Raw genomic sequence first — 22,870 nt, forward strand, 5'->3', positions numbered from 1 at the left:
CTCTCGAAAGGGAAGCGTTAGCAAGCAAAACCTTGTTTCTTCGGACACTGGGCCTGGGTACCGTTCATTTAGCCTATGAAAAGACATCAGAATGGGGACGGTCAGCATGGCTAGTCCCAGCAAGGATTGATTCCAGTGGAGCTCAGCACAGAACATCTTTACTCGTGTCCAACACCTTAGACACTGGCGAAAAAAGTGAGGACTCCCAGTAGTGGGAGGGATTGTATAGGGGAGTACACCTCTTGCCTTAGGGGCGTGCCAGTGTCCATCTCTTATCAGTGGCCTATATAAACCCACATAGTAACTACTATGGCTCTGTGTCCCCTGATATAAGAAAAGAAAATCCTATTTTATTTTTCATACATCATGGAACACAGAGTTAGGATACTATTCATTACCTGTCTGGAAGTCGCAGAGCAATATCCCTGAGGGGATGGAGACACCCTGCCAAACATTAGCCATCAGACCTTATACGGCAGCCCGCAGTACACTGCTTGAACATCCACTTGATAACATTTTGTGAATGTATGCACTGAAGACCAGGTAGCAGCCTTACAAATCTGAGCCACAGATACCTGATGGCAAAAAGCCCAGGAGATTTTTACACCCCTGGTAGAATGAGCCCTCACCCTAAAAGGAGGAGCTTTACCTTTCAGAGCGTAGTCCTGAATGACTAATTGACAGACCCAATTGCCAATGAAAGCCTTGGAAGCTGCCTGTCTCATTTTGGGCCCTTTTGGTAAAACAAATAATGAATCCGATCCTTGGATCTACGCAGCTCTAGACAAATAAACCTTGACTGCCCGGACAACCTCCAATGAATGCCGTCGTCTCTCTTCTGCCGGACTAGGCTGAGAGAAAAAAGAAGACAAAATAATGTCCTGATTTAAATGAAAGGCCGATACCACTTTTGGCAAAAAGGATGGAACAGGTAGTAACATGAGCCTGTCGTGGTGAAGGATCAAGTATGGTTCCCTGCACGAAAGGGCCGGCAACACCGACACGCTTCTAGCCGAGGTGATGGCCATCAGTAAGGCTAGCTTGCATGACAGCAAGTCTAATGGAATTTCCTTGATAGGTTCAAATGGTTGCTTCTGTAACACAGACAGCAACAAGTTCAAATCCCAAGGACACATAGGTGACCTAATGGGAGGAAGCAAATGAGTTGCCCCCTGCATAAAGGTTCAGATCAGCGAATGGGAGGCTAAAGGGGCCGATTTCCACAGCTGATTGTAGAAAAGAGAGAATTCTCCCAATTTCCAAGGATGCGATTTTCTGGCTTCATACCAAGCAATATAAGTATTCCAGACCTTATGATAGATCTTCCTAGTGACAGCTTTCCTAGCATTCACTAGGGTAGGTACCACTGGTCCCGAGATGCCACAGGTCCTTTAACGCCCTGGCTTCAATTAGCCATGCCATCAAATTTAGAGACTGTAAATTGGGGTGGCATAAAGGACCTTGAGACAGTAGATCGGGGCGACATGGAACCATCCATGGTCCGCCTATTGTCAGTCTCGCAATCTCCGGGAACCAGGGCCTTCTGGGTCAGGCGGTGCCACCAGAATGACTGAAACCCCCTCTCTCCAAATCCTACGCAACAAATGTGGAAGGAGAGGAATCGGAGGGAAAGCATAAATCAGGGAGTACTGGCTCCATGGAACTACCAGAGCAACTGCTCTGATTGCCAGAGGATCTCTTGTTTGAGACACAAACTGCTGTAGCTTGTTGTTGAACCTGGATGCCAGTAGGTCGACCTCTGGCCATCGTTAACGTTGACAAATTTCCTGGAACACCCCTGGGTGTAGGGACTATTGCCCTGAGCAGATCTGCTGGTGGTTGTGATAATCTGCCTTTCAGTTCTCTGCTCCCCGGATATGTCCCTCTGGCCAGGCTAGCATGTGGTTCACCTCCTTCATAGCTGTACGACTCCTGGTACTTGGTGGTTTATATAGGCCACTGCAGCGGCATTGTTGGACTGACCCCTGATAGGGCAGTCCTGAAGCTCCACCATCCAGGAACGTAGGGCCAGATGTGCTGCCCGTAATTCCAAGATGTTTATGGGCAGGACCTGTTCTGTCCTTGACCATTTCCCCTGAGCTGTGAGCCCCTCTAGGGTCGCTCCCCAGCCTGAGAAAATGGCATCTGTAGTCAGTACTCTCCAAGTTACCGAGAGGAAGGATTTTCCCTTTCGCAGGTTCCGATCCTGCAACCACCAGTTTAGGCTTAAGCGTGCCCGAGGAGATAAGAAAATTGGATAATCCAGGGCTTGTCCTGTTCTGTTCCAAGCTAACAAGATGTCTTGTTGTATAGGCCTGGAATGGAACTGGGCATAGGGCACTGCCTCAAAGGAGGACACCAGCCTCTCTAGAAGGCTCATACAGAGCCAAATGGAGGGTTGTCTGGTGCTTATTATTTGATGCACCTGATCCTCCAGGGCACAGATCCTTACGGGTGGCAAAAATACACTTGCCTGGACCGTATCTAGGATCAGACCTAAATACTTTAGACTTTGAGCTCGATTCCAGGCTGACTTTTCGGTATTTATGATCCAGTCTAAGCTTTTCAAATACCGCACTGTGCATGTTATGCTCTGTTCTAGAGCCTGTAATAAGTGATCTCTGAGCAGGAGGTTGTTCAGATACCCGAGCACCAAGATACCTTGGGCCCTTAAAAGACCCAGTACTGGTGCTAGGACCTTTGTGAACATCCGGGGAGCTGTAGCAAGCCTGAAGAGTAGAGTCACAAACTGAAAATGATGTTCAGAAGACTTCACCGCGGCCGATCACAGGGTAAACAGCCATACCCAAAGGCTGTTCACCCCCCTCAGTGGTGAGAGGTGTCTGCGTGACATGCCGCCACCGAAGGAACAGGGATGCATGCACACAATCGCACGTATTCCCTGTTTAAATGGGAGGCTGTAATTTTCTGTCCGTCATGCAGAATGTACACTGATATCAGTGGCCATGCTGGGATATCCCCCTCCCCCTCATAATACAGACCTCTTTATGGAGGGGGGGGGGGGCTGTGATGGAAATTCCCCACCCCATCCTCTGTATAGAGCCCCAAAAGAGCTCAAAATACTCCCCTTTTATCCTTACCCGCAACCAATGTGATCGACTCATGTTTCAGATTGGCCGTGACTTCACAGATGGTTCCACCCCCACTGTGAACGGTACGTGCGCACGTTGGTGGCGGCGTGTTCCCGGGAACACTGCTCATCACCGACGCTGTTAAACCATTGGCCGGCTGTTTACCCACGTGATCGGCTGTGATCGTTTCACAGCCGTTCACTAAATGTAAACAAACCGTGGTAACGAGATGTTACAGAGTTCTCCTCCTCACACATTGATCGTGTGTGAGGAGGAGATTGCGGTAACATCTCGTTACCGCTTACAGTGTACACCAATCACACTGATTGCCCCCCCAATAAAAAGGACCTGTCACCACCCATCAGAGTACCTGTCACAGTCCATCAGAGTACCTGTCGCAGCCCACCTGAGTATCCGAGTACCTGTCACAATCCGTCAGAGTACCTGAGTACCTGTCACAGTCCGTCAGAGTACCCGAGTACCTGTCACAGTCCGTCAGAGTACCCGAGTACCTGTCACAGTCCGTCAGAGTACCCGAGTACCTGTCACAGTCCGTCAGAGTACCCGAGTACCTGTCACAGTCCATCAGAGTACCTGTCGCAGCCCACCTGAGTATCCGAGTACCTGTCACAGTCCGTCAGAGTACCCGAGTACCTGTCACAGTCCGTCAGAGTACCCGAGTACCTGTCACAGTCCGTCAGAGTACCCGAGTACCTGTCACAGTCCGTCAGAGTACCCGAGTACCTGTCACAGTCCGTCAGAGTACCCGAGTACCTGTCACAGTCCGTCAGAGTACCCGAGTACCTGTCACAGTCCGTCAGAGTACCCGAGTACCTGTCACAGTCCGTCAGAGTACCCGAGTACCTGTCACAGTCCGTCAGAGTACCCGAGTACCTGTCACAGTCCGTCAGAGTACCCGAGTACCTGTCACAGTCCGTCAGAGTACCCGAGTACCTGTCACAGTCCGTCAGAGTATCCGAGTACCTGTCACAGTCCATCAGAGTACTCGAGTACCTGTCACAGCCCGTCAGAGTACCCGAGTACCTGTCACAGTCCGTCAGAGTACCCGAGTACCTGTCACAGTCCGTCAGAGTACCCGAGTACCTGTCACAGTCCGTCAGAGTATCCGAGTACCTGTCACAGTCCGTCAGAGTACCCGAGTACCTATCTGCAGCCCATCAGAGTACCCGAGTACCTGTCACAGTCCATCTGAGTACCCGAGTACCTGTCACAGTTCATCTGAGTACCTGTCAAAGTCCATATGAGTACCTGTCACAGTTCATCTGAGTACCTGAGTACCCGTCACAGTTCTTCTGAGTACCCGAGTAACTGTCACAGTCCATATGAGTACCAGAGTACCTGTCACAGTCCGTCAGAGTATCCGAGTACCTGTCACAGTCCGTCAGAGTATCCGAGTACCTGTCACAGTCCATCAGAGTACTCGAGTACCTGTCACAGCCCGTCAGAGTACCCGAGTACCTGTCCCAGTCCATCTGAGTACCCGAGTACCTGTCACAGTTCATCTGAGTACCTGTCAAAGTCCATATGAGTACCTGTCACAGTTCATCTGAGTACCTGAGTACCCGTCACAGTTCTTCTGAGTACCCGAGTAACTGTCACAGTCCATATGAGTACCTATCACTGCCCTTCAGAGTACCCGAATACCAGTCACCAGGCCATCAGAATACCTGTCACCAGGCCATCAGAGTACCAGAGTACCTGTAAGCAGGCCATTAGAGTACCCCAGTACCTGTCACCAGGCCATCAGAGTACCCGAGTACCTGTCACCAGGCTATCAAAGTACCCGAGTACCTGTCACCAGGCCATCAGAGTACCCGAGTACCTGTCACCAGGCCATCAGAGTACCCGAGTACATGTCACCAGCCCATCAGAGTACCCGAGTACCTATCTGAAGCCCATCAGAGTACCCGAGTACCTACTTGCAGCCCATGCCTCATAGCATATACGTCGGGGTGTTTGCTTTCCAAAATGGGGTCACTTTGTGGGTAATTCCACTGTCCTGGTGCTCAAGGACCTTCAAAAGTGTGATAGGTAGGATTGAAATGAGATGTGTAATTTATGTTCGGCCTCTCTATATGGCCAGACTGTGTAAAAGTCCTACACATGTGGTATCGCCATACTCGGGAAGAGTAGCAGAATGTGTTTTGGGGGGTAATTTTTCCTATATATATGCTATGTGTTAGAAATATCTTATAAATTGACAACTTTGTGTAAAAAAAAAAAATGCGTTTTAATTTTTTTTCCACATTTTCCAAAAACTTCTGGAAAAGATGAACAATTCAAAAGACTCATTATGCCTCATAGATTATACGTTGGGGTGTTTACTTTCCAAAATGGGGTGATTTTGTGGGCAATTCCATTGTCCTGGTGCTCCAGGGCCTTCAAAAGTGTAATAGGTGGTTGTGAAATGAGATGTGTCATTTTTGCTCGTAGAACGCCTTCTATGTTGGTGCTCTGTATGTGGCCAGGCTGTGTAAAAGTCTCACACATGTGGTATCGCCATACTCGGGAAGAGTAGCAGAATGTATTTTGGGGTGCAATTTGTTGTATGCATATGCTGCGTGTGAGAAATAATCTGATAATATGACAATTGTGTAAAAAAAATAAAAAAAATCTTAATTTTGCAAAGAATTGTGGGAAAAAATGACAACTTAAAAAACTCACTATGCTACTTAATGCCTTGGAATGTCTACTTTCTAAAAAGGGGTAATTTTGGGGGTATTTGTACTTTCCTGACTTGTTATTGTCTCAAGAAATGTCTCAATATTAAGAAATGTTATTGTCTCAAGAGAAAGAAGCTCGGCTAAATCCCGGGCCTGTTGTACAGGAACCTCCTTAAGGGCCTGTTTAAACTGGTCCTTTAGGGATTGACAGATGCCATTGCAGCGACTGCCGGCTGAGTAACCTCCCTTGCCAAAGAAAAAGAGGATTTTAACAGAAATTCCAATCTTTTATCTGTTCGATCCTTAAGCATTTGGGCATTGTCTAATGGACAAGTTAGGCCCCTTTCACACATGCGGACAGTATGTCCGTATTTCATCCATCCGTTTGCGGATGAAATACGGACATACATGCATCCCTATGGGATAGTGGGTGTCTGCGGATGAACATCTGCAGACACCCGCTATTGTCCGCCTCCGCTACTGTCCGATTCTGCAGACAGAGGAAAATCCTATTTTTCTATCCGTCTGCAGAGCGGATCGGATGAACACGGACAGACGGTCCGTGCTCATCCGATCCCCATAGAGGAGAGCGGAGAGCTGACAAGGCGGTCCCTGCACAGTGTGCGGAGACCACCCTGTCCGCCGCTGGCTCAGCGGGGACAACGGAGCGATCCCCCTGAGCGAGCAGATCATCACGGGGCGGATCATTACTGATCTGCCCCATGTGAAAGGGGCCTTAGACTTTTACTCACACTGGATATAGCAGCGTCAACTGCTGGTACATTCCATCTTTTGGTGAATTTCTCCTCCATGGGAGTACTGAGAAAGTGCTGAGAATCTTTAGGGAGAAAATTCTTATCTGGATGATCCCACTCAGCATAAATAAGCTGTTCTAGCAATACATGAATGGGAAATGCATGCCCAGCCCGAGGAGGTTTTAAGGAACCCAAAGAAGAAATGGAACTCTCAGCTGACTCCGTTAGGAGCGGTTTGAAAGCTGAGCAAACAATTTCCGTAAGCAAATGTACCACCAATTTCTTAGATTGCGAAGCCGAAAAGGGTTCATCCACTGTTGATTCCCCCGAAGAAGAGTCATGGGATTGTCCTTCCTCCTGATCCCCTGAGGATAACACCTCATCCTCTACCCACTGCTCCCTTGATAATGGGTCTGTGGTGGGGGAAGGAAATCTACCACTTTCTCTCCATTTGGATGGAGGATGCAATTAAAGCCGCTAGTCTTTCCTCAAGTCCCGGAGGAAAAGGCATCTCAGTCACATATACAGGGGCTGAGATGTCCAAAGCAACTGCAACATCTACTGGTTCACCCTGGCTAGCCACTTCAGGTATTTCAGGAGAAGATGACAATATGGAGGCAAGACTAGAATCCTCAGCGCCTGGGAGTGATATTTTTGGTACCTTTGAGTTTTTTGCCTTTTTGGAAGGCATAATCCTAAGAACAAAAGCAGGGGCACTATTTTAATGGAATTTTTTGCTAAACAGTAGTCTAGAAAATACAAATGCCACCATCAACAGTTCAGCCTAGCTCCAGAAAAAAATGTTTTCACTCTATTGGGAATGCGTGTAATGCCATCTCACGTGCCCCACTGATACTGTGTCCCATGGGATGGGCCAGCGCGCTCTCCAGCTTTCCAGCTGAGTAGAGACTGCTTTTTTGTACTCAGCTTCTCCCTGCGCAGTGTGTCCTTGTGGATGCTATGTTCTGCATACGGTGTTGCGCCTAGGCCCTGCCCCCTCCGTGCATCACCCGCCCTCCCTCTCATTTTGAAACTCGGACCCTTCCCGCGTGCGAGCGGCATTCAGGTCTTCCACTCGGTAGATACAGCAAGAGGGGAGGGGAGAGAGGCTAATGGAACCGTTGGTGGGAAAAGTCCAGTGGAACTATGTCGCAGCTGACATAGTACATAGCTGCGGTCTGCGCACGCTCACTGGCCAGACTGGGGAGACCACTGGATCTTAGTGTCCAGCCCGTCGCCCAGTCCAGCAGTTGATTGTAGATCTGACTGGAGAAAAATCCAGGAAAAAAAAAACAAACAAACAAAAAAAATTCTGAGGATTAGAGATCCTAGCAGTGAACTAGGTCCTTACTCCTGACTAGGCAGAAAAGAAACTGAAGGGGGCGGTATAACCCAATGGTCCTGAATAATGGAGCTCTGTGTCTGTCAATGAACGAAAGAGAAATTAGTATTTTGAATTTGACAGATTTGGTCCCTGTTGGTTTTAATGGGTTATAGATTTGGCTTCTGAATTTCGCCAAATCTTGCTCAAACTCAGCACAGGACAGTCCCCCTGATTACTAACACAGTGTCTTGGAAATGGAGATGGCAGGGGGCAAAGGCTTAGTCCCAAAGTCAGGCCACTAGGGATGAAGAGGTACCCGGGAGGGACTTTTATGGCTAACAAAGGTAACATTGGGCATCTTGCAGGCATCATGCAGTGTCTGGTCCTAGATGGGACTTTTACAAGTTTAAATAGCTGCACAGTTCACTTTGAAGATATTTTCCTTTTTTCTAAATTGAATCATGAAGCCTTTTGTTGACCACCACAGGTTACTCCTCTCAGGTTAATTTCAATCAGTTGTTAGGACACTGAGGGTAAATCTCACATGACCCAAAAACCTGGATCTGCTCTTTGTGTATACATTTTTTGGAGTGACACTGCTCCAGCCTTGGAAAACTTTTTGACGGGTTATAAAAATCACTTTATTTTACTATTCTGCCTTACCACTGTCAGAAATCTAGATTTATGTTTTACATGATTCCTTAATTATTTAACATAATTTTATTTGATAGTATGAAAACTTACCTTTTGATAATACATCATGCTGCAGTTGATTTTGCCTTGGATAATGTATTCCAGCTCCCCAAGCAACCAGTGGTGTCAGAGTCTCAGAAGGGTGACCTGCGCCATGAGAACCTGCAAGATAGAAAGTAATAATATATAAATAATCAAAACATACATTAAGTTTACTGGCTACATAAACTTGAAATGGTTTTCCAAGAAATCACATCAATCAGTCATGTGGCCAGAGGATCACAGCAAAAGATGAGTTGCAAACAATAAGTTCAGTTTCCAACAGGAAGAGTTAGTATTATAAGGAGAGTTAGTGTGAAGGCTACAAGAAGAGTTTATGCATGCACACTGAGCTTATAACGACAGTACTTGCACACATCTCTTCAAATTAGCATTACAAATACAGGATATTTATTTACAGCATATGTGCATTAGCTTATTTCAGGTCAGTGTGATCTTTAAAAATAAGTCTCCAGAACATTTATCACCATTCAAAGTCACTGACCTAGCAGAGATTAAAGCCATATTAAACTGACAAAAAAAAAAGGGGGTCTTCCATAAATGTTCTGTCTCTTTGGCCACTTAAATGGTTGGGTTGCGATGATGTCATTCCCATGTATGCACACGGGAGACACATCATTACGGCACACAGTCATAAATGTGTTCCGAGATGTGAGGCTAAGATGCCATTCCCGCTGACAGTGGGAGGCATTTATGACAGAAGAGACCACACATATAATGAGAATCAGAGTCTCTATTACTAGGAATTTCTAGATCATGCTTTGTTGTGGGGTGGTCCTACTGGCTATAACACCTCACTCTGCTTCCAGCAGCTCAGTTCTTCAAAAAAAAGCAGTACAAACATAAATAGGAAAAGGATTTTACAGTGAGTCCAAAAGTCCTATTTTCTCTTTCATTCATTGACGGACACAGCTCCTTTAATCATGACTTTAGGGACGTCCCCAGCAGTTTCAAAAAACGAGGGGTGGGAACATCAAGAAAATAACTCCACCCATAAAAAAAAGAACTCCTCAACAGAGGAGTTGCAACCTTAAATGGCCGCCTGCAAACCCTTGCAGCCAAAGTATGCATCTGAAGATGCGCTCACGTCAACCTTGTAAAATTTAGTGAAAGTGTGAACGGACGACCAGGTCGCCGCCTTACACACTTGGGAAACAGACGCTTGATGACGGAAAGCCCAGGAGGCACCAATTGCCCTGGTAGAATGTGCCGTGACAAAAAAGAGGGGCTCCCGCCCCCTTATGGCATAAGCCTGAACCACGATCTGTCTGATCCACCGAGAAATGGTGGCCGACGAGACTGCCAGGTCCTTCTTCAGACCAGCCACCGATACAAACAGCGAGTCCAACCTCCGGAAAGGAGCTGTAGCAGACAGATACACCCGCAGAGCCTGGACCACGTCCAAAGAAAACAGAGCAACCTCTTTGTGATGTGACGGCTGAGGACATAAGGACTGAAGCACAATGTTCTCATTTAGATGAAAGACCGAAACAACCTTTGGAAGAAAGAAAGGCTGTGGACGCAGCACCACCTTATCCTTGTGGAGGATCAAGTAGGGAGGCTTACATGACAAGGCCGCCAACTCAGAAACCCTCCTGGCAGATGTAATAGCCACTAGAAAGACTACCTTCTGAGAGAGTGTCAATACTCACCAATGAATGAGTCGCCAAAGTTCGCTGAAAAAAGACAGCCAAAACTGATATCTGCCACTTAATGCAAGCTTCTGATCCACTCCTTGCTGCAAAAACAGCAGGAACCTGGAAACTGAATATTTACGTGGACGCCATCCCATCTCCTTACACATGGAGATGTAGGCTTTTCACATACGATGATAAATCTTCCAAGAAGAGGACATCCGTGCTGTCAGCATAGTGGAGATTACCGAATCCAGCAGTCCTCAGTCCCTCAGCACCTGGCTTTCAACAGCAATGCCGTTAAAACCAGTGACAGAAAAGCAGGATGAGGTATTGGACCTTGCGACAGAAGGTCCTCCCGCATCGGCAGCCGCCAAGGAACATCCGCCACCATTCTGACTGTCGGCGTACCAAGGATGTCGAGGCCAATCTGGGGCAATCAGAATGACTGGAATTCCCTCAGCCTCCGCTCTGTGTAGCAGACAGGGTAAGAGTCTGAGTGGGGGAAGGCATAAATCAGCCCCCATGGAGCCACCAATGCGTCTGCCGCATCCACCCAGGGATCTTTTGACCTGACCACAGACCTCTGTACCTTCTGAATGAGCTGAGAGGCCAAGAGATCCACATCTGACGTTCCCCATCTTAGGGAAAGGAGCCGAAATACATCCGGATGCGACCATTCCCCTTGGTCCAGCATCTGATGACTTAAGTAGTCCATTTTGCCAGTTTTCTACGCCCGGGAATGTATACGGCTGACAAAGCTGGCACACGCAGCTCTGCCCACCACAGGACGTGAGTGACCTCCAAGGCTGCAGCCGAGCTCCTTGTTCCTCCTTGATGGTTGACATACGCCACCGCCGCGGCATTGTCCGACTGGATCCTGACCGGACGCTCCTGCAGCCTCTGTGACCATGTGGAGAGGCACCGCCTTTTCGCCAAAGTTCCAGCACATTGATCGGCAGGCGGGATTCTTCCTGCGTCCAACGACCCTGTACGCCCCAAACTCCCTCCCAACCGGTCAGGCTGGCGTCTGTTGTGATCATCATCCAATGAAGAGGAAGGAACGACTTCCCAGACCGAAGGGCCGGAGACCTCAGCCACCAGAGCAGGGAATGCCTGACTAGCTGGCTCACCCGAATCTGACAATCCAGAGATAACGGAGATTTGTCCCATTTGGACACTTTTTGCAAGACTCGAGTGTGAAATTGAGCATACGATACCGCCTCGACAGTGGCTACCATGAGACCCAGGACTCGCATGACCACCTGCTGGACACCAACAAATTCACCGCAGCTTGAAGAGTCTGCAGCTTGTCCAAAGGGAGAAAGACTCTTGCCTCTGAGGAGTCCAGAAGCAAGCCCAGGTAACCCATGGTGATTGCCACATCCTCCCTTAATTCTGAGACGGAAGCTGCTCTCAGAAAGAGGTCGTCCAGGTAACCCATGATTGCGATCCCTCGCTGCCTTAGCAAAGCCAGAATTGGGGCTAGCACCTTGGTGAAGACCCTTGGTACCAACGCCAGGGCCAAAAGGGAGAGCTACAAATTGATAGTGCTCGTCCCCAACCGCAAATCGCAGAAACCTCTGATGCCTGACGCATATAAGGACATGCAAGTATGCGTCCTTAATGTCCAGGGATGCTAGAAAATCCTCCTGATGGAGTGCAGCGACCACTGAGCGAACTGATTCCATCCTGAACCTTTGTACTTTCACAAAGCTGTTGAGGGCCCTGAGATGCAGGACTGGACGGACCCCTTTCTTCTTTGGGACTACAAACAGATTGGAGTAGAATCCCTAAAACCTTTCTGGCGTCGGCACAGGCACTATCACCCCTCGCTGCAGCAGGTCCTGTATTGCCCCGAACAGGGCTTTCAGATTCAGATGAACCAGGAAGAGAATGAAGGTTGGAGGGAAAAAAACTGTTTGGCGGACAAGAAAGAAACTATCTTGTATCCTAATGAAACCAGTTTGCAGATCCACTGGTTGGAAAGTAGGGAGATCCACCGAGCTGCAAACTCCCAAAGGCGACCCCCCACCCGAGAATCAGGCAGGGCAAACCTTCATGCGGCAACAGATTTGCTCGCAGGCTTGTTCGGCTTTGCGAAACCAGGCACGCTTTTGTCCCTCAACAGGCACCTTGTCGGACTGGGAACACTTACCTGCCGACCCGGGTGGATAAAAAATCCGCTTCGGAGCGGAAAAGGAGGGCCCTTGCCTATGGCGTGGCTCCTTACCTTTTCTGGACTAAGGGAGCAACATACTCTTACCCCCAGTAACATTCTTAATAATGTCATCCAGCGAGGCTCCAAATAGCCTATCTCCCTGGAAGGGCAATTCTGCCAGTGCTTTGTTAGATGCCTGGTCCGCAGACCAGCATTTTAGCTAAATCAGGCAACATAGCACCACAGCTGATACTGAGGCTCGGGGGCCATATCTAAGGCTGCATCAGAGACATACTTAAGGCCCTGCACCAACTGGTCCGCCAGCTCCACGCAGACCGGGGAAGCCTGTTGCTTCTCCAACTCATGGTACAACAATTTAGCCCATTTAGTAAGTGTCTGGGACACCAGGGCCGTGGCCAGCACTGGCCGCAATGCCGACCCCACCACCATAAACATGGACCGGGCAAATGCCTCGGCCCTCCTGTCACCAAGGTTCTTGAAAGCAGGGGTCCCTTCCACCAAAATTGTGGTTACCTTATTTAACCTGGACATCGGGGGGGGTCAACAATTGGAGGAGATGTCCATTTCTTCAGGAAACTCTCCTCAAAGCGGTAACGCACCGCCATGCGTCTCGGGACTGAAAAGGCCCACTGCGGGCTTCCCCACTCCTTGTAAATAAACTTATCAAAATAAGTTAGGTAAGGAAAAACCTTAGCTGTGCGGGCCTGCTTGTGGGACCCGAAAGGGACTGACACCTCTGTATATGCCCCCGCCGTATACTCCATCTTTAGGGTATCCCGCACTGCTGTGATAAGTGCTCCTACAAGTGCTTTTTCCTGTGCTGACCCGGACACAGAGTCATTCTCACTGTCTGAATCCTCTGAAATGTCATTACAGGGGATGCCTGCCTCAGCGGGACCCGAGTCTGAATCAGAGCTTTCCCCAGAAGACGCCAGCTTCTGACCCCATGCTGACCCACACTCACCTGTCACCACTAAGGGACCTAAGACAAGTCACATAAAATGCCCACCCTCCTAACTGCCACAGACTCAGGGCCCCCCCCCCGCAGGCATCACCACCCTGACCCAGGTACTGCGCTGTGCTGCCGCTGTAGGCACTCCCCTGTGTCAGCCACGAGGTGTTCTGTGTAAAAAGTGCACTGTTCTAGAAGGAAACAGCCACCCAGCACTAGAGGCAAAACAAGGTGAGGCTACTAGAAAATGACTGCGGTCCACGCAGAAACCTCCCCGAATGGCGTACACACCAAAACACCCCACCATGGCCCAAGAAACAGGGAAGAGGATGAGCGGACCCCCAACACCAAGGGCAGCCCCCTGCCAGGACTCGGAGGACCCCCGGCCAGGTACATGCACTGCACCCCCATATGCTCAGTCACACAGCGGCCCATAGCATGGGGAGGAGGGAAAGGGACAGGGAGAGAAGAAAGGGAGAGTGAGAGACCCCCTAATCGACCTCCCAGGGAATGCCCAGCTGCTCCATCCTGCCGAGACAGGTGGAACCATACTTACCCCTCCTGCAGGGACTGCTGGATGCATTCCACGGACAGACCCATCACCCAAGCAGTACAGGGTGGCTGTCGGCCATGGCACACTGTGACATGGACAGCAGTAGCCCGGTCATGTGTGTGCCCTAGAGTATATAGCTCACCGGCCGCCCTTGGCTCAGACGGGCATGTCGTGGCCAACCCAGGCTGTTGATTGTAGATCACAGGAATCAAAAATGCAGAAAAACGAAAAAATTCCCAGGTACAATAGTCCCCACCGGAGCCAGGTCCTTCTCCTACACTAGGCAGAAAAAAACTGAGCTGCTGGATGAAGTGTGAGGGGTTATAGCCAGTAGAACCACCCCCTGAGCGGTACTGTGCAGTTTTGCTGTTTTTACATGTTCTGCCTAGTCCTCTCCTGAAGGTGGCGATATAACCCTAAGGTCAAGATGAAGATGCTGTGTCCGTCAATGAACAAAAGAGATATTTTTTTTGTTTGGCAGACAAGAAAGAAACTCCACCTTGTAGGCTATGAAACCAGTTCGCAGACGCACTGGTTGGAAAGGAGGGAGGTCCATCGTGCTGCAAACTCCCGAAGGCGACCCCCCACCCAAGAGTCGGGCGGGGGCAAACCTTCATGCGGCAACAGATTTGCTTGCAGGCTTGTTCGGCCTGCAAAACCAGGGACATTTTTGTCCCTCGGCAGGCACCTTGTCAGACTGGGAACGCTTACCTGCTGACCCGGGTGGACGAAAAATCAGCTTCTGAGTGGACAAGGAGGGCCCCTGCCTACGGCGTGGCTCCTTACCCTTTCTGGACTGTGGGATCAAAGTACTCTTTCCCCTGTAACATTCTTAATAATGTTATCCAGTGAGGCTCCAAAGAGGCTCTCACCTTGGAAAGGCAAATCCACCAGCGCTTTTTTAGAAGCCTGGTCCGCAGACTAGCATTTAAGCCACATCAGGCGACGCAGCACCACTGCTGATACTGAGGCTCTAGAAAGCAAGAGGGCAGTATCCAAGGCCTCATCACAGACATACTTCAGGCCATGCACCAACTGGTCTGCCAGTTCCACGCAGACCAAGGAAACCTGTTCCTTCTCCAACTCGCGTTGCAACAACTTAGCCCATTCAGTAAGCGTTTGTGACACCAAGGCCATGGCTAACACTGGCCACAATGCTGACCCCACCACCGTATACGTGGACCGGGCAACCGCCTTGGCCCTTCTGTCGGCAGGGTCCTTGAAAGAGGGGGACCCTTCCACCGGAATCGTGTTTACCTTATTTAACCTGGATACCATGGGGTCCTTTGCCCAGTCACACAGCGGCCCCTCAGCATGGGGAGGAGGGGAAGGGACAGGGAGAGCAGAAAGGGAGATAAAGACACCCCCTAGTTGACCTCCCAAGTAATGCCCAGCTGCTCTATCCTGCCAAGACCGGTGAAACCATACTTACTCCTCCCTGTAGGGACTGGTGGATGCATTCCACAGACAGACCCATGACCCTAGCAGTACGGGGTGGCTGTCAGCCATGTCACACTGTGACATGGACAGCGGTAGCCTAGTCATATGTGTTCCCCGGAGCATATAGCCCACCGGCCGCCCCTGGATTAGACGGGGCATGCCGTGGCTGACCCAGCACGTAGCTAAGGTCTGCACACGCTCGATGGCCAGGCTGGGAAGACTACCAGAATCTATATTATCCAGCTTGTCACCCAGCCCGGCTGTTGATTGTAGATCACAAGAATCAAAAAGCAGCAAAAATCAAAAGATTCCAAGGACCATTGGTCCCCACAGGGAGCCAGGTCCTTCTCCTATACTAGGCAGGAAAAAAAACTGAGCTGCTGGAAGCAGAGTGAGGGGTTATAGCCAGTAGGAACGCACCCTGGGCGGTACTGTGCAGTTTTGCTGTTTTTACCTGTTCTGTTTAGTCCTCTCCTGAAGGTGGCGATATAACCCTAAAGGTCAAGATTAAAGGTGCTGTGTCCGTCAATGAACAAAAGAGACATTTTTTTTTTCACTATTTTTGCCCATTTTGTCCTTTGATAGGAAAAAAAAAAAGATCAGGAGATTTCCATTAACATTTACCACCAAAAAAGACCCAACACAAGGGGGATGATTTACTAAATCTGGAGAGTGCAAAAACCAATCAGCATGCAGGTTTATTGTCAAAGCTGAATTGAACAAACTGAAGTTAGAAGCCGATTGGCTACCATGCCCAACGGCACCAGATTTTGCTTTTTACGGTTTTTATAAATCAACCCCAAAGTATAATTTGACTGGGGTGCCCTGAGAATTTTGCATACTTTCAAAGGGTGCTGTGACTGAAAAACAGATTGAGAAATGCTGTTCTAGATCAATAAATGTCTTACTTTGTCATTGAAGAGAGCATTGCAAACCTTTGGGAAAAGCTTAATGCTGATGCTGCTTTCCAAGTTACTTGACAATCATATTTAGTTGATGTTAATAATTAAAATCATGAGCATATGCAGATAAATAAAACAACAAGGTCAACCGTAGGGGAAACTTATTGCAAATGTTACTTGACAAAGTCCAGTCAAATAATTTTTGATGCAGCTAAAAAAGTCATGAGCCTGCTTAGTTATGCTTAGTTTATGTTTCATGATATCGGAAAGGGCTGTAAAATTCCTGGTAATTTACCAAGATGTATCCCGCTTACAAAAATACAGAGTAAATCTGACTTTTTCGGTTAACAAAAAAATCTGACTTATTTGAAAAAGAAAGGATTTTTGACATAAGACAAAAATCAGTATTTAAGATATACTGAGAAGGAAATTAAAAAAAAAAAAAACCTCATATCTTGTACAGTAAATGTACACTAACAAAAGAAAATCATTGCAAAATTACAAATTGATACATAGTTCTACTCACCCCAGTCTGTCATGCCGTGGTCAGAGGTGAAGATGAAAGCTGTTTTATCATCATATCCATAAAAATCTTCAATCAGGGTTACCATTTCTTTGACACCTTCATCAACTTTTTTCACATTTTCTTTGTACTCCCTTTTTGGGGAATTGATCAGAAAGGTAGTCATTGAAGTGATAAGCAGATAAGAAATGAAATATACACTGACGTACAATAGCTTCCTTTTTCATTTACACATTTGGAATGAAAGATGGATAATAGTTTCTTCCTCATGGAGAGATCTGACAATATCCAAAGACAAAAGTGACCTTCGTGTAATTTTTTTTATTTTTTTTTTTGATCAAGAGCTCTAGTGTCCCTGGGGCTGTAATGTATTCCAGTGGAAAATCCTGCCATGTGATGATGTGGCTTATGCCAATGTTTGGCATAGAGGCCGGTGAGGTGTTACAATAATCTACTCTCACTATGGTAACTCATACAATTAACACTAACCCAAAGTGCCTACTGGTCACTTTTACCCCCTTCCTGACCAGTCCAATTATCAGCTTTCAGCGCTGTCACAACTTAAATGACAATTGTGCAGTCATGCTAAACTGTACCCACATGACATTTTTTACATTTTTGTATAAGGTATGGCTAGCCTTAGGAGCACAAGTGAGTGCTAACAAGTTCCTCCACCCCAAGCTCACTCATCTATGTCTTTATGGACCTTACTTTGTGCACTGGTCCAAATCATTTGATGGAGGGGGATTATGTGTGGGGGTTTTTTTCCAGGGGTTGGGCCTGGCCCCTTAGTTCCCGTGAAGGGAACTCTTAAAGCGGTAGTCCGCCGGGACTCCACGTTTTTTTTTTTTTTTTTTTTTTAAAGCCAGCAGCTACAAATACTGCAGCTGCTGACTTTTAAAATAGTGGCACTTACCTGTCCAGCGCGCCCGCGATGTCGGCACCCGAAGCCGATCTCTAGATCGTCTCTCGGGTGCTGCCGCCACCATCTTGGGTATGGGAATCAGGAAATGGAGCCTTTCGGCTTAATTTCCCAGTTCCCTACTGCGCATGCGCGAGTCGCGCTGCGCAATAAGGACGGTCCCCGCTGCCTGTGGGATCTGTGTGTTTCCCAGCAGGCAGCGGGGCACTTGCGGAAAGGGGCGGGCACTTGCGGAAAGGGGTGTAATCTACGCTCCTTTCCGCAGAGAGCTATCCCGGAAGTGGGTGCAGATACCTGTACTGTACAGGTATCTGCACCCCCCTCCCCCCTGAAAGGTGCCAATTGTGGCGCCGGAGGGGGGGAGGGTTCCGATGAGCGGAAGGTCCACTTTAGGGTGGACCTCCGCTTTAAGGCGCCAGCATACCAAAACATTTTGGACAATTTCATGCTCCCAACTTTGTGGGAAAAGTTTGGGGATGTCCCCTTCCTGTTCCAACATAACTGCGCACTAGTGCACAAACGAGGTCCATAAAGACATGGATGAGCGAGATTGGGGTAGAGGTATTTGACTGGTCTGCACCGAGTCCTGACCTCAACCTGATAAACCCCCTTTCTGATGAATTAAAGCAAAGACTGTGAGCCAGGCCTTCTCATCCACATTAATGCCTGACCTCACAAATGTGCTTCTGGAAGAAAGGTCAAACATTCCCATAGACACACTCCTAAACCTTGTGGACAGCCTTTCCAGAAGAGCTGAAGCTGTTATAGATGAAAAGGGTGGGCTAACTCAATACTAAACCCTACGGACAGGGATGCCATAAAGTTCATGTAAAGGCAGGAGTCACAATACTTTTGATAATATAGTGTATATCTGTGTAATGAAAGGTTATTGAAAATGGTAGCGTGATACATTAAAGCTTGTGTGTTGAATGTCCTTTGAACTGTAAAGGGGCTCTCCAATTGCTTCAAGTTACTGCACTGTATTCCTAAACAACTGTATATGTTAGTTTAGAAACATTTTATCTACTGCATCTCTTATATTACACCTTTGGTACATCCACTACTTTCTATAGCACCAAAGGAGATGATGATGCTAAACAAATAAAGAATTATAATAGTAGAACAGGTCTTGTGTTGCCCATAATAACCAATTGGACTTTTTTAAAAAGACAACTATTGACTCCTGTCACCATAATCTTCTGGTGCTGCAGGGGTTATTACAACTTAGTTGTTGTCACAGGTTTACATCGAGAAAGCCTGGCTATGCCTGCCCTTTCCTCCCAGCTCCGCTATTTACTGACACCATACCATAGTTTCAATGAATGAAACAAGATCTATGAATGGATGAGGTACATCAATTATCCGCCTACCTTCTATTCACAGATCACTTTCCAGTCATAAAAGCTGTAGTATGGTTTCTTTGTATAGCAAAAGGAAAAAATTCTGGTTAAGCCACACATCTAAAAACAGGATTTTTAAAACAGCTTACCTGTAAAATCCTTTTATTGAGGTACACAGAGCCATAGTAGTTACTATGTGGGTTAATAGGCCACCTTTAGGTGATGGGCACTGGCACTCCCTAAGATAAGAAGTGCACTCCCTATATAACCCCTCCCACTACTGGGAGTACCTCAGTTTTGTAGCCAAGCAATACATGTGTATAACAAAGAAGGGAAGGACCTCTGTGTCCCCTTATGTACCTCAAAGAAAAGGATTTTACAGTTAAGCTGTTTAAAAAATCCTATTTTCTTTTCATACATCAGGGGACACAGAGCCATAGTAGTTACTATGTGGGATGTCCCATAGCAATCACAACTGAAGGGAGGGAGACACAACAAAAAAAGTAGGGCATTAAGAGGCTAGAGGATTTATACTGCAGCCTGCAGTACACTACACCCAAAGGCAATATCCTCATGACCTTTAACATCGATTTGATAGAATCTGGTAAATGTATGAACTGAATACCAAGTTGTGGCCTTGCAGATCTGAAGCCATAGAGGCCTGATGATACACCACCCAAGAGGCACTAACAGCCCTGGTGGAGTGTGCTTTAACATGAAAAGGAGGAATTTTCTTCCATAGATCATAAGCTTGAACAATCACTTGACAAATTCATTTGGAAATAGTAGATTTTGATGCTGCCTGTCCTCTTTTAGGACCTTCTGGCAGTACAAACAACACATCTGTTTTGCGAACCTGAGTGGTTGCCTTTAAATAGACTTTGATCGCTCTTACTACATCAAGGGAATGTAGTGCCTTCTCTTCCCTAGATCAAGGTTCTGGGAAGACAGAATGTAGAATAATATCCTGGTTCAAATGAAAACCTGTCACCACCTTTGGTAGTAATTCAGGATGAGGACGCAAAACCACCTTATCCTTATGCATGATCAAATATGGCTCTTTACAAGACAGAGCCGCCAATTCAGATACTCTTCTAGCAGAGGATATGGCAACCAAAAAGACTATTTTCCTTGTCAAAGAGCCAAGGGAATCTCCCGTATAGGCTCAAAAGGCTGATTCTGTAAAGCCGATACGACTAAATTCAAATCCCAAGGATTTAGATGTGCCCTGACAGGGGGATTGATTTGTGTTACCCCTGAATAAAATGACACACCAGAGAGCGAGAAGCAAGAGACCGTTGGGAAAAACACTGATCAGGCCGAAACCTGGCCCTTGATAGTACTCAAAGCCAGCTTAAATTTCTAATCCCATTTGCAGGAATTCAAGGATCCTACCTATAACATAGTTCCTGGGGTGCCAACCCCTGGATCCACACCAGGAAACATATGCCTTCAGGACTCTATAGTAAATGACTCTGGAGGCCGGCTTCCTAGCATTAACCAAAGTAGACACTACTGAAGGGGATAACCCACGGTTCCTTAGAATGTGGGTTTCAATAGCCAAACCGTTAAATTTTGCATTTGTAAGGTAGGATGGAATACCGGACCTTGCGCGAGAAGGTCTGGCCACAATGGCAGGGTCCAAAGGGAATCCTACTGCCATCTTTATGATCTCGGCAAACCAAGATCTTCTTCTAGAGAAACTGAGGAAGCCACCCATCTGTCTTGACATTGCTCCTGCCAGATCTTTGAAAATTGCAGAAGCCTTCCCCCCACCCGAGTAAGCGGGGGCGCCCCTTCATAAGGAGTCTTTAACATTATGTTTTGTGGGCTTTCTGCCCCAAGTCCTCTTTTGGCCTATTTCGGCCCTGGGGCTGCCCTTGAGGTCTTCCTCTTGAACCTGACGGTGGAAGCCGTCGAGAGGCAGATGCCACTGGCATTGGAGAGGCAGCACGCTTAAAAGGAGAAATGTTTAAACTTCTTCACTGGTAAAAGAGAGCTTTTCCCATTAGAGATTCTTTGGATGTATTTATCCAGATCATCCCAAATAACCTTTCACCATAAAATGGCCAAAAGCTTCTTACGCGGTGTTTCGGCTGACAAATTCTTCAGCCACAGGACTCTGCGAGTATGCACTAGTCCTAGCATAAGCCGTGAGGCTTGAATGATAGAATCTTTCATAGCGTCCACCGTAAGACATAGTGCATCTGATACGCCAGCCCATTGCTGGGCCTGCTGATCAGGAAGTACCTCCACAAACTGATCCTTTATGGACTGAGATACACCAATTGCCGCAAGAACCGGCTGCGTTACTCAACTTGCCAGAGACATGGTGTTCTTAAAAAGAAATTCCATCTTTTTATCTGTTGGATCCTTTAACATCTGCGCATTATCCACCGGACAAGTGAGATTTTTGTTCATCAAAAAAATTGCTTATCCGGGTATTCCCATTCCGAATATATCAGCTTTTTTAGCCATGAATGAATAGGAAAAGCATCCTCAGATGGGGGAGGCTTTAGTGATCCCAAACCAAAGGTGGGTTCATCAAAAAACTGCGCTACAGGCATCAAAAAGGTTGAACGAACCAATTTAGTAAGGGAGTGTACAAGCAAACTGTCTTGTGACACTTCTCCCTCCATATTAGGATCCTCAGATGAGAATATATTAGTATCTTACAGATCTTTTGGAAGACCTTCCTTCCCCTTGCACCTCAGTATGAGGGTCCTAAGCACTGGATGGGGATCTGCTATGCTTGGACCCACTATGGAGAGTAATCATAGCATCAATCTTCTCCTGTGTGTATATATATATATATTTATATATATATATATATATATATATATATATATATATATATAGGGGCTGAAGTGTCCAGTGCTGCTGCAACATCAGACTCCCCTGGCGGCTCAATCTGACCGACCGCATAACTCTCAGAGGAGGATGACATTCTATTGGAAATGGATTTAGGTTGTTGTAAAACAATCAGACCCCTAGAACCCTTTGAGGAGTTCCTGGTCCCTCTTCCACTCATAGCCTGAAGCACAAAGCAGAGGCACTACCAGAAGAATGCACACTGCTAGGCTATAGTCCAGCAATATAATGCTGCTATTAATGCCAAGCCTGAAGCAGTAATAATGTGTCAAAAGAAAATGCCTGTATCACCAAACCGGAAAAAATGCCACCTCTCTGCTCATGTCCCTCCACAGCCAGCAGCAGCACACAGTGTGCTTTTATAAGCTTCCTCCACGTGCATCTGGCGTCGGAGAACGCTGACGCCTTTAGCCCCGCCCCCGTGTTGTCTACGGCCCCACCCCCGTTTTTAAAAGGGGTTTTCCCGTGCGAGCGGCAGACTATAGGTACCTTAGTACCCAGACCTAGCATTGCGGGGGGTGGGGGTTATATGACAAAACCGCTGAGCAGCCGCTGCATTTTTATTTTTTTTTCAAAAAAGTGAATTCAGGCTTTCAGACCCCCCGAGGGGGGAATCCCAGAACAGGGGAGCCACAGGCGGGGAGACAAGTCCCCTCCCCTCTTACCGGAGGATCTGCTGCTTTGGCCGGAGGAGAAGGAGGAAGTGATCGGCTCCTGATACAGCTCTGTTTCCAGCATGAGGTGGTGAGTGCTCAATACAGCCCCCTGTGGTGGCACATAGGCATGACAACATTATTTACTTAAAGGAGACATTCATAAAAAAATTCAAAAATATTTCTTAGAAAACTCAACTTACCTTTACGCCGCATGGTTTTCTGAGGTAAACCCAATCTTCACCCTTCACGGTGGGCTCCGTAACCTTCAGGGGCAGGGGAACCTAGAG

The 22,870-nt window shown here is 47.5% G+C and overlaps 1 protein-coding gene across 1 annotated transcript in view; it reads right to left on the reverse strand.

Annotated features, from left to right (window-relative positions):
- Positions 1 to 22,870, reverse strand: part of PIGN (phosphatidylinositol glycan anchor biosynthesis class N) — a 618,025-nt gene that overhangs the window by 523,210 nt on the left and 71,945 nt on the right. The window contains exons 7-8 of the mRNA XM_077492054.1: positions 16,798 to 16,928; positions 8,600 to 8,710 (exon numbers count right to left, since the gene is read on the reverse strand). Of these exons, the coding sequence (XP_077348180.1) occupies positions 8,600 to 8,710; positions 16,798 to 16,928 (242 nt within the window). The remainder of the gene's footprint in view (positions 1 to 8,599; positions 8,711 to 16,797; positions 16,929 to 22,870) is intronic.

Source organism: Lithobates pipiens, unplaced genomic scaffold (genome assembly GCF_037356315.1).
Source record: "Lithobates pipiens isolate NorthernLeopardFrog02 unplaced genomic scaffold, aLitPip1_a1.2 Scaffold_19, whole genome shotgun sequence".
NCBI lineage: Eukaryota > Metazoa > Chordata > Amphibia > Anura > Ranidae > Lithobates > Lithobates pipiens.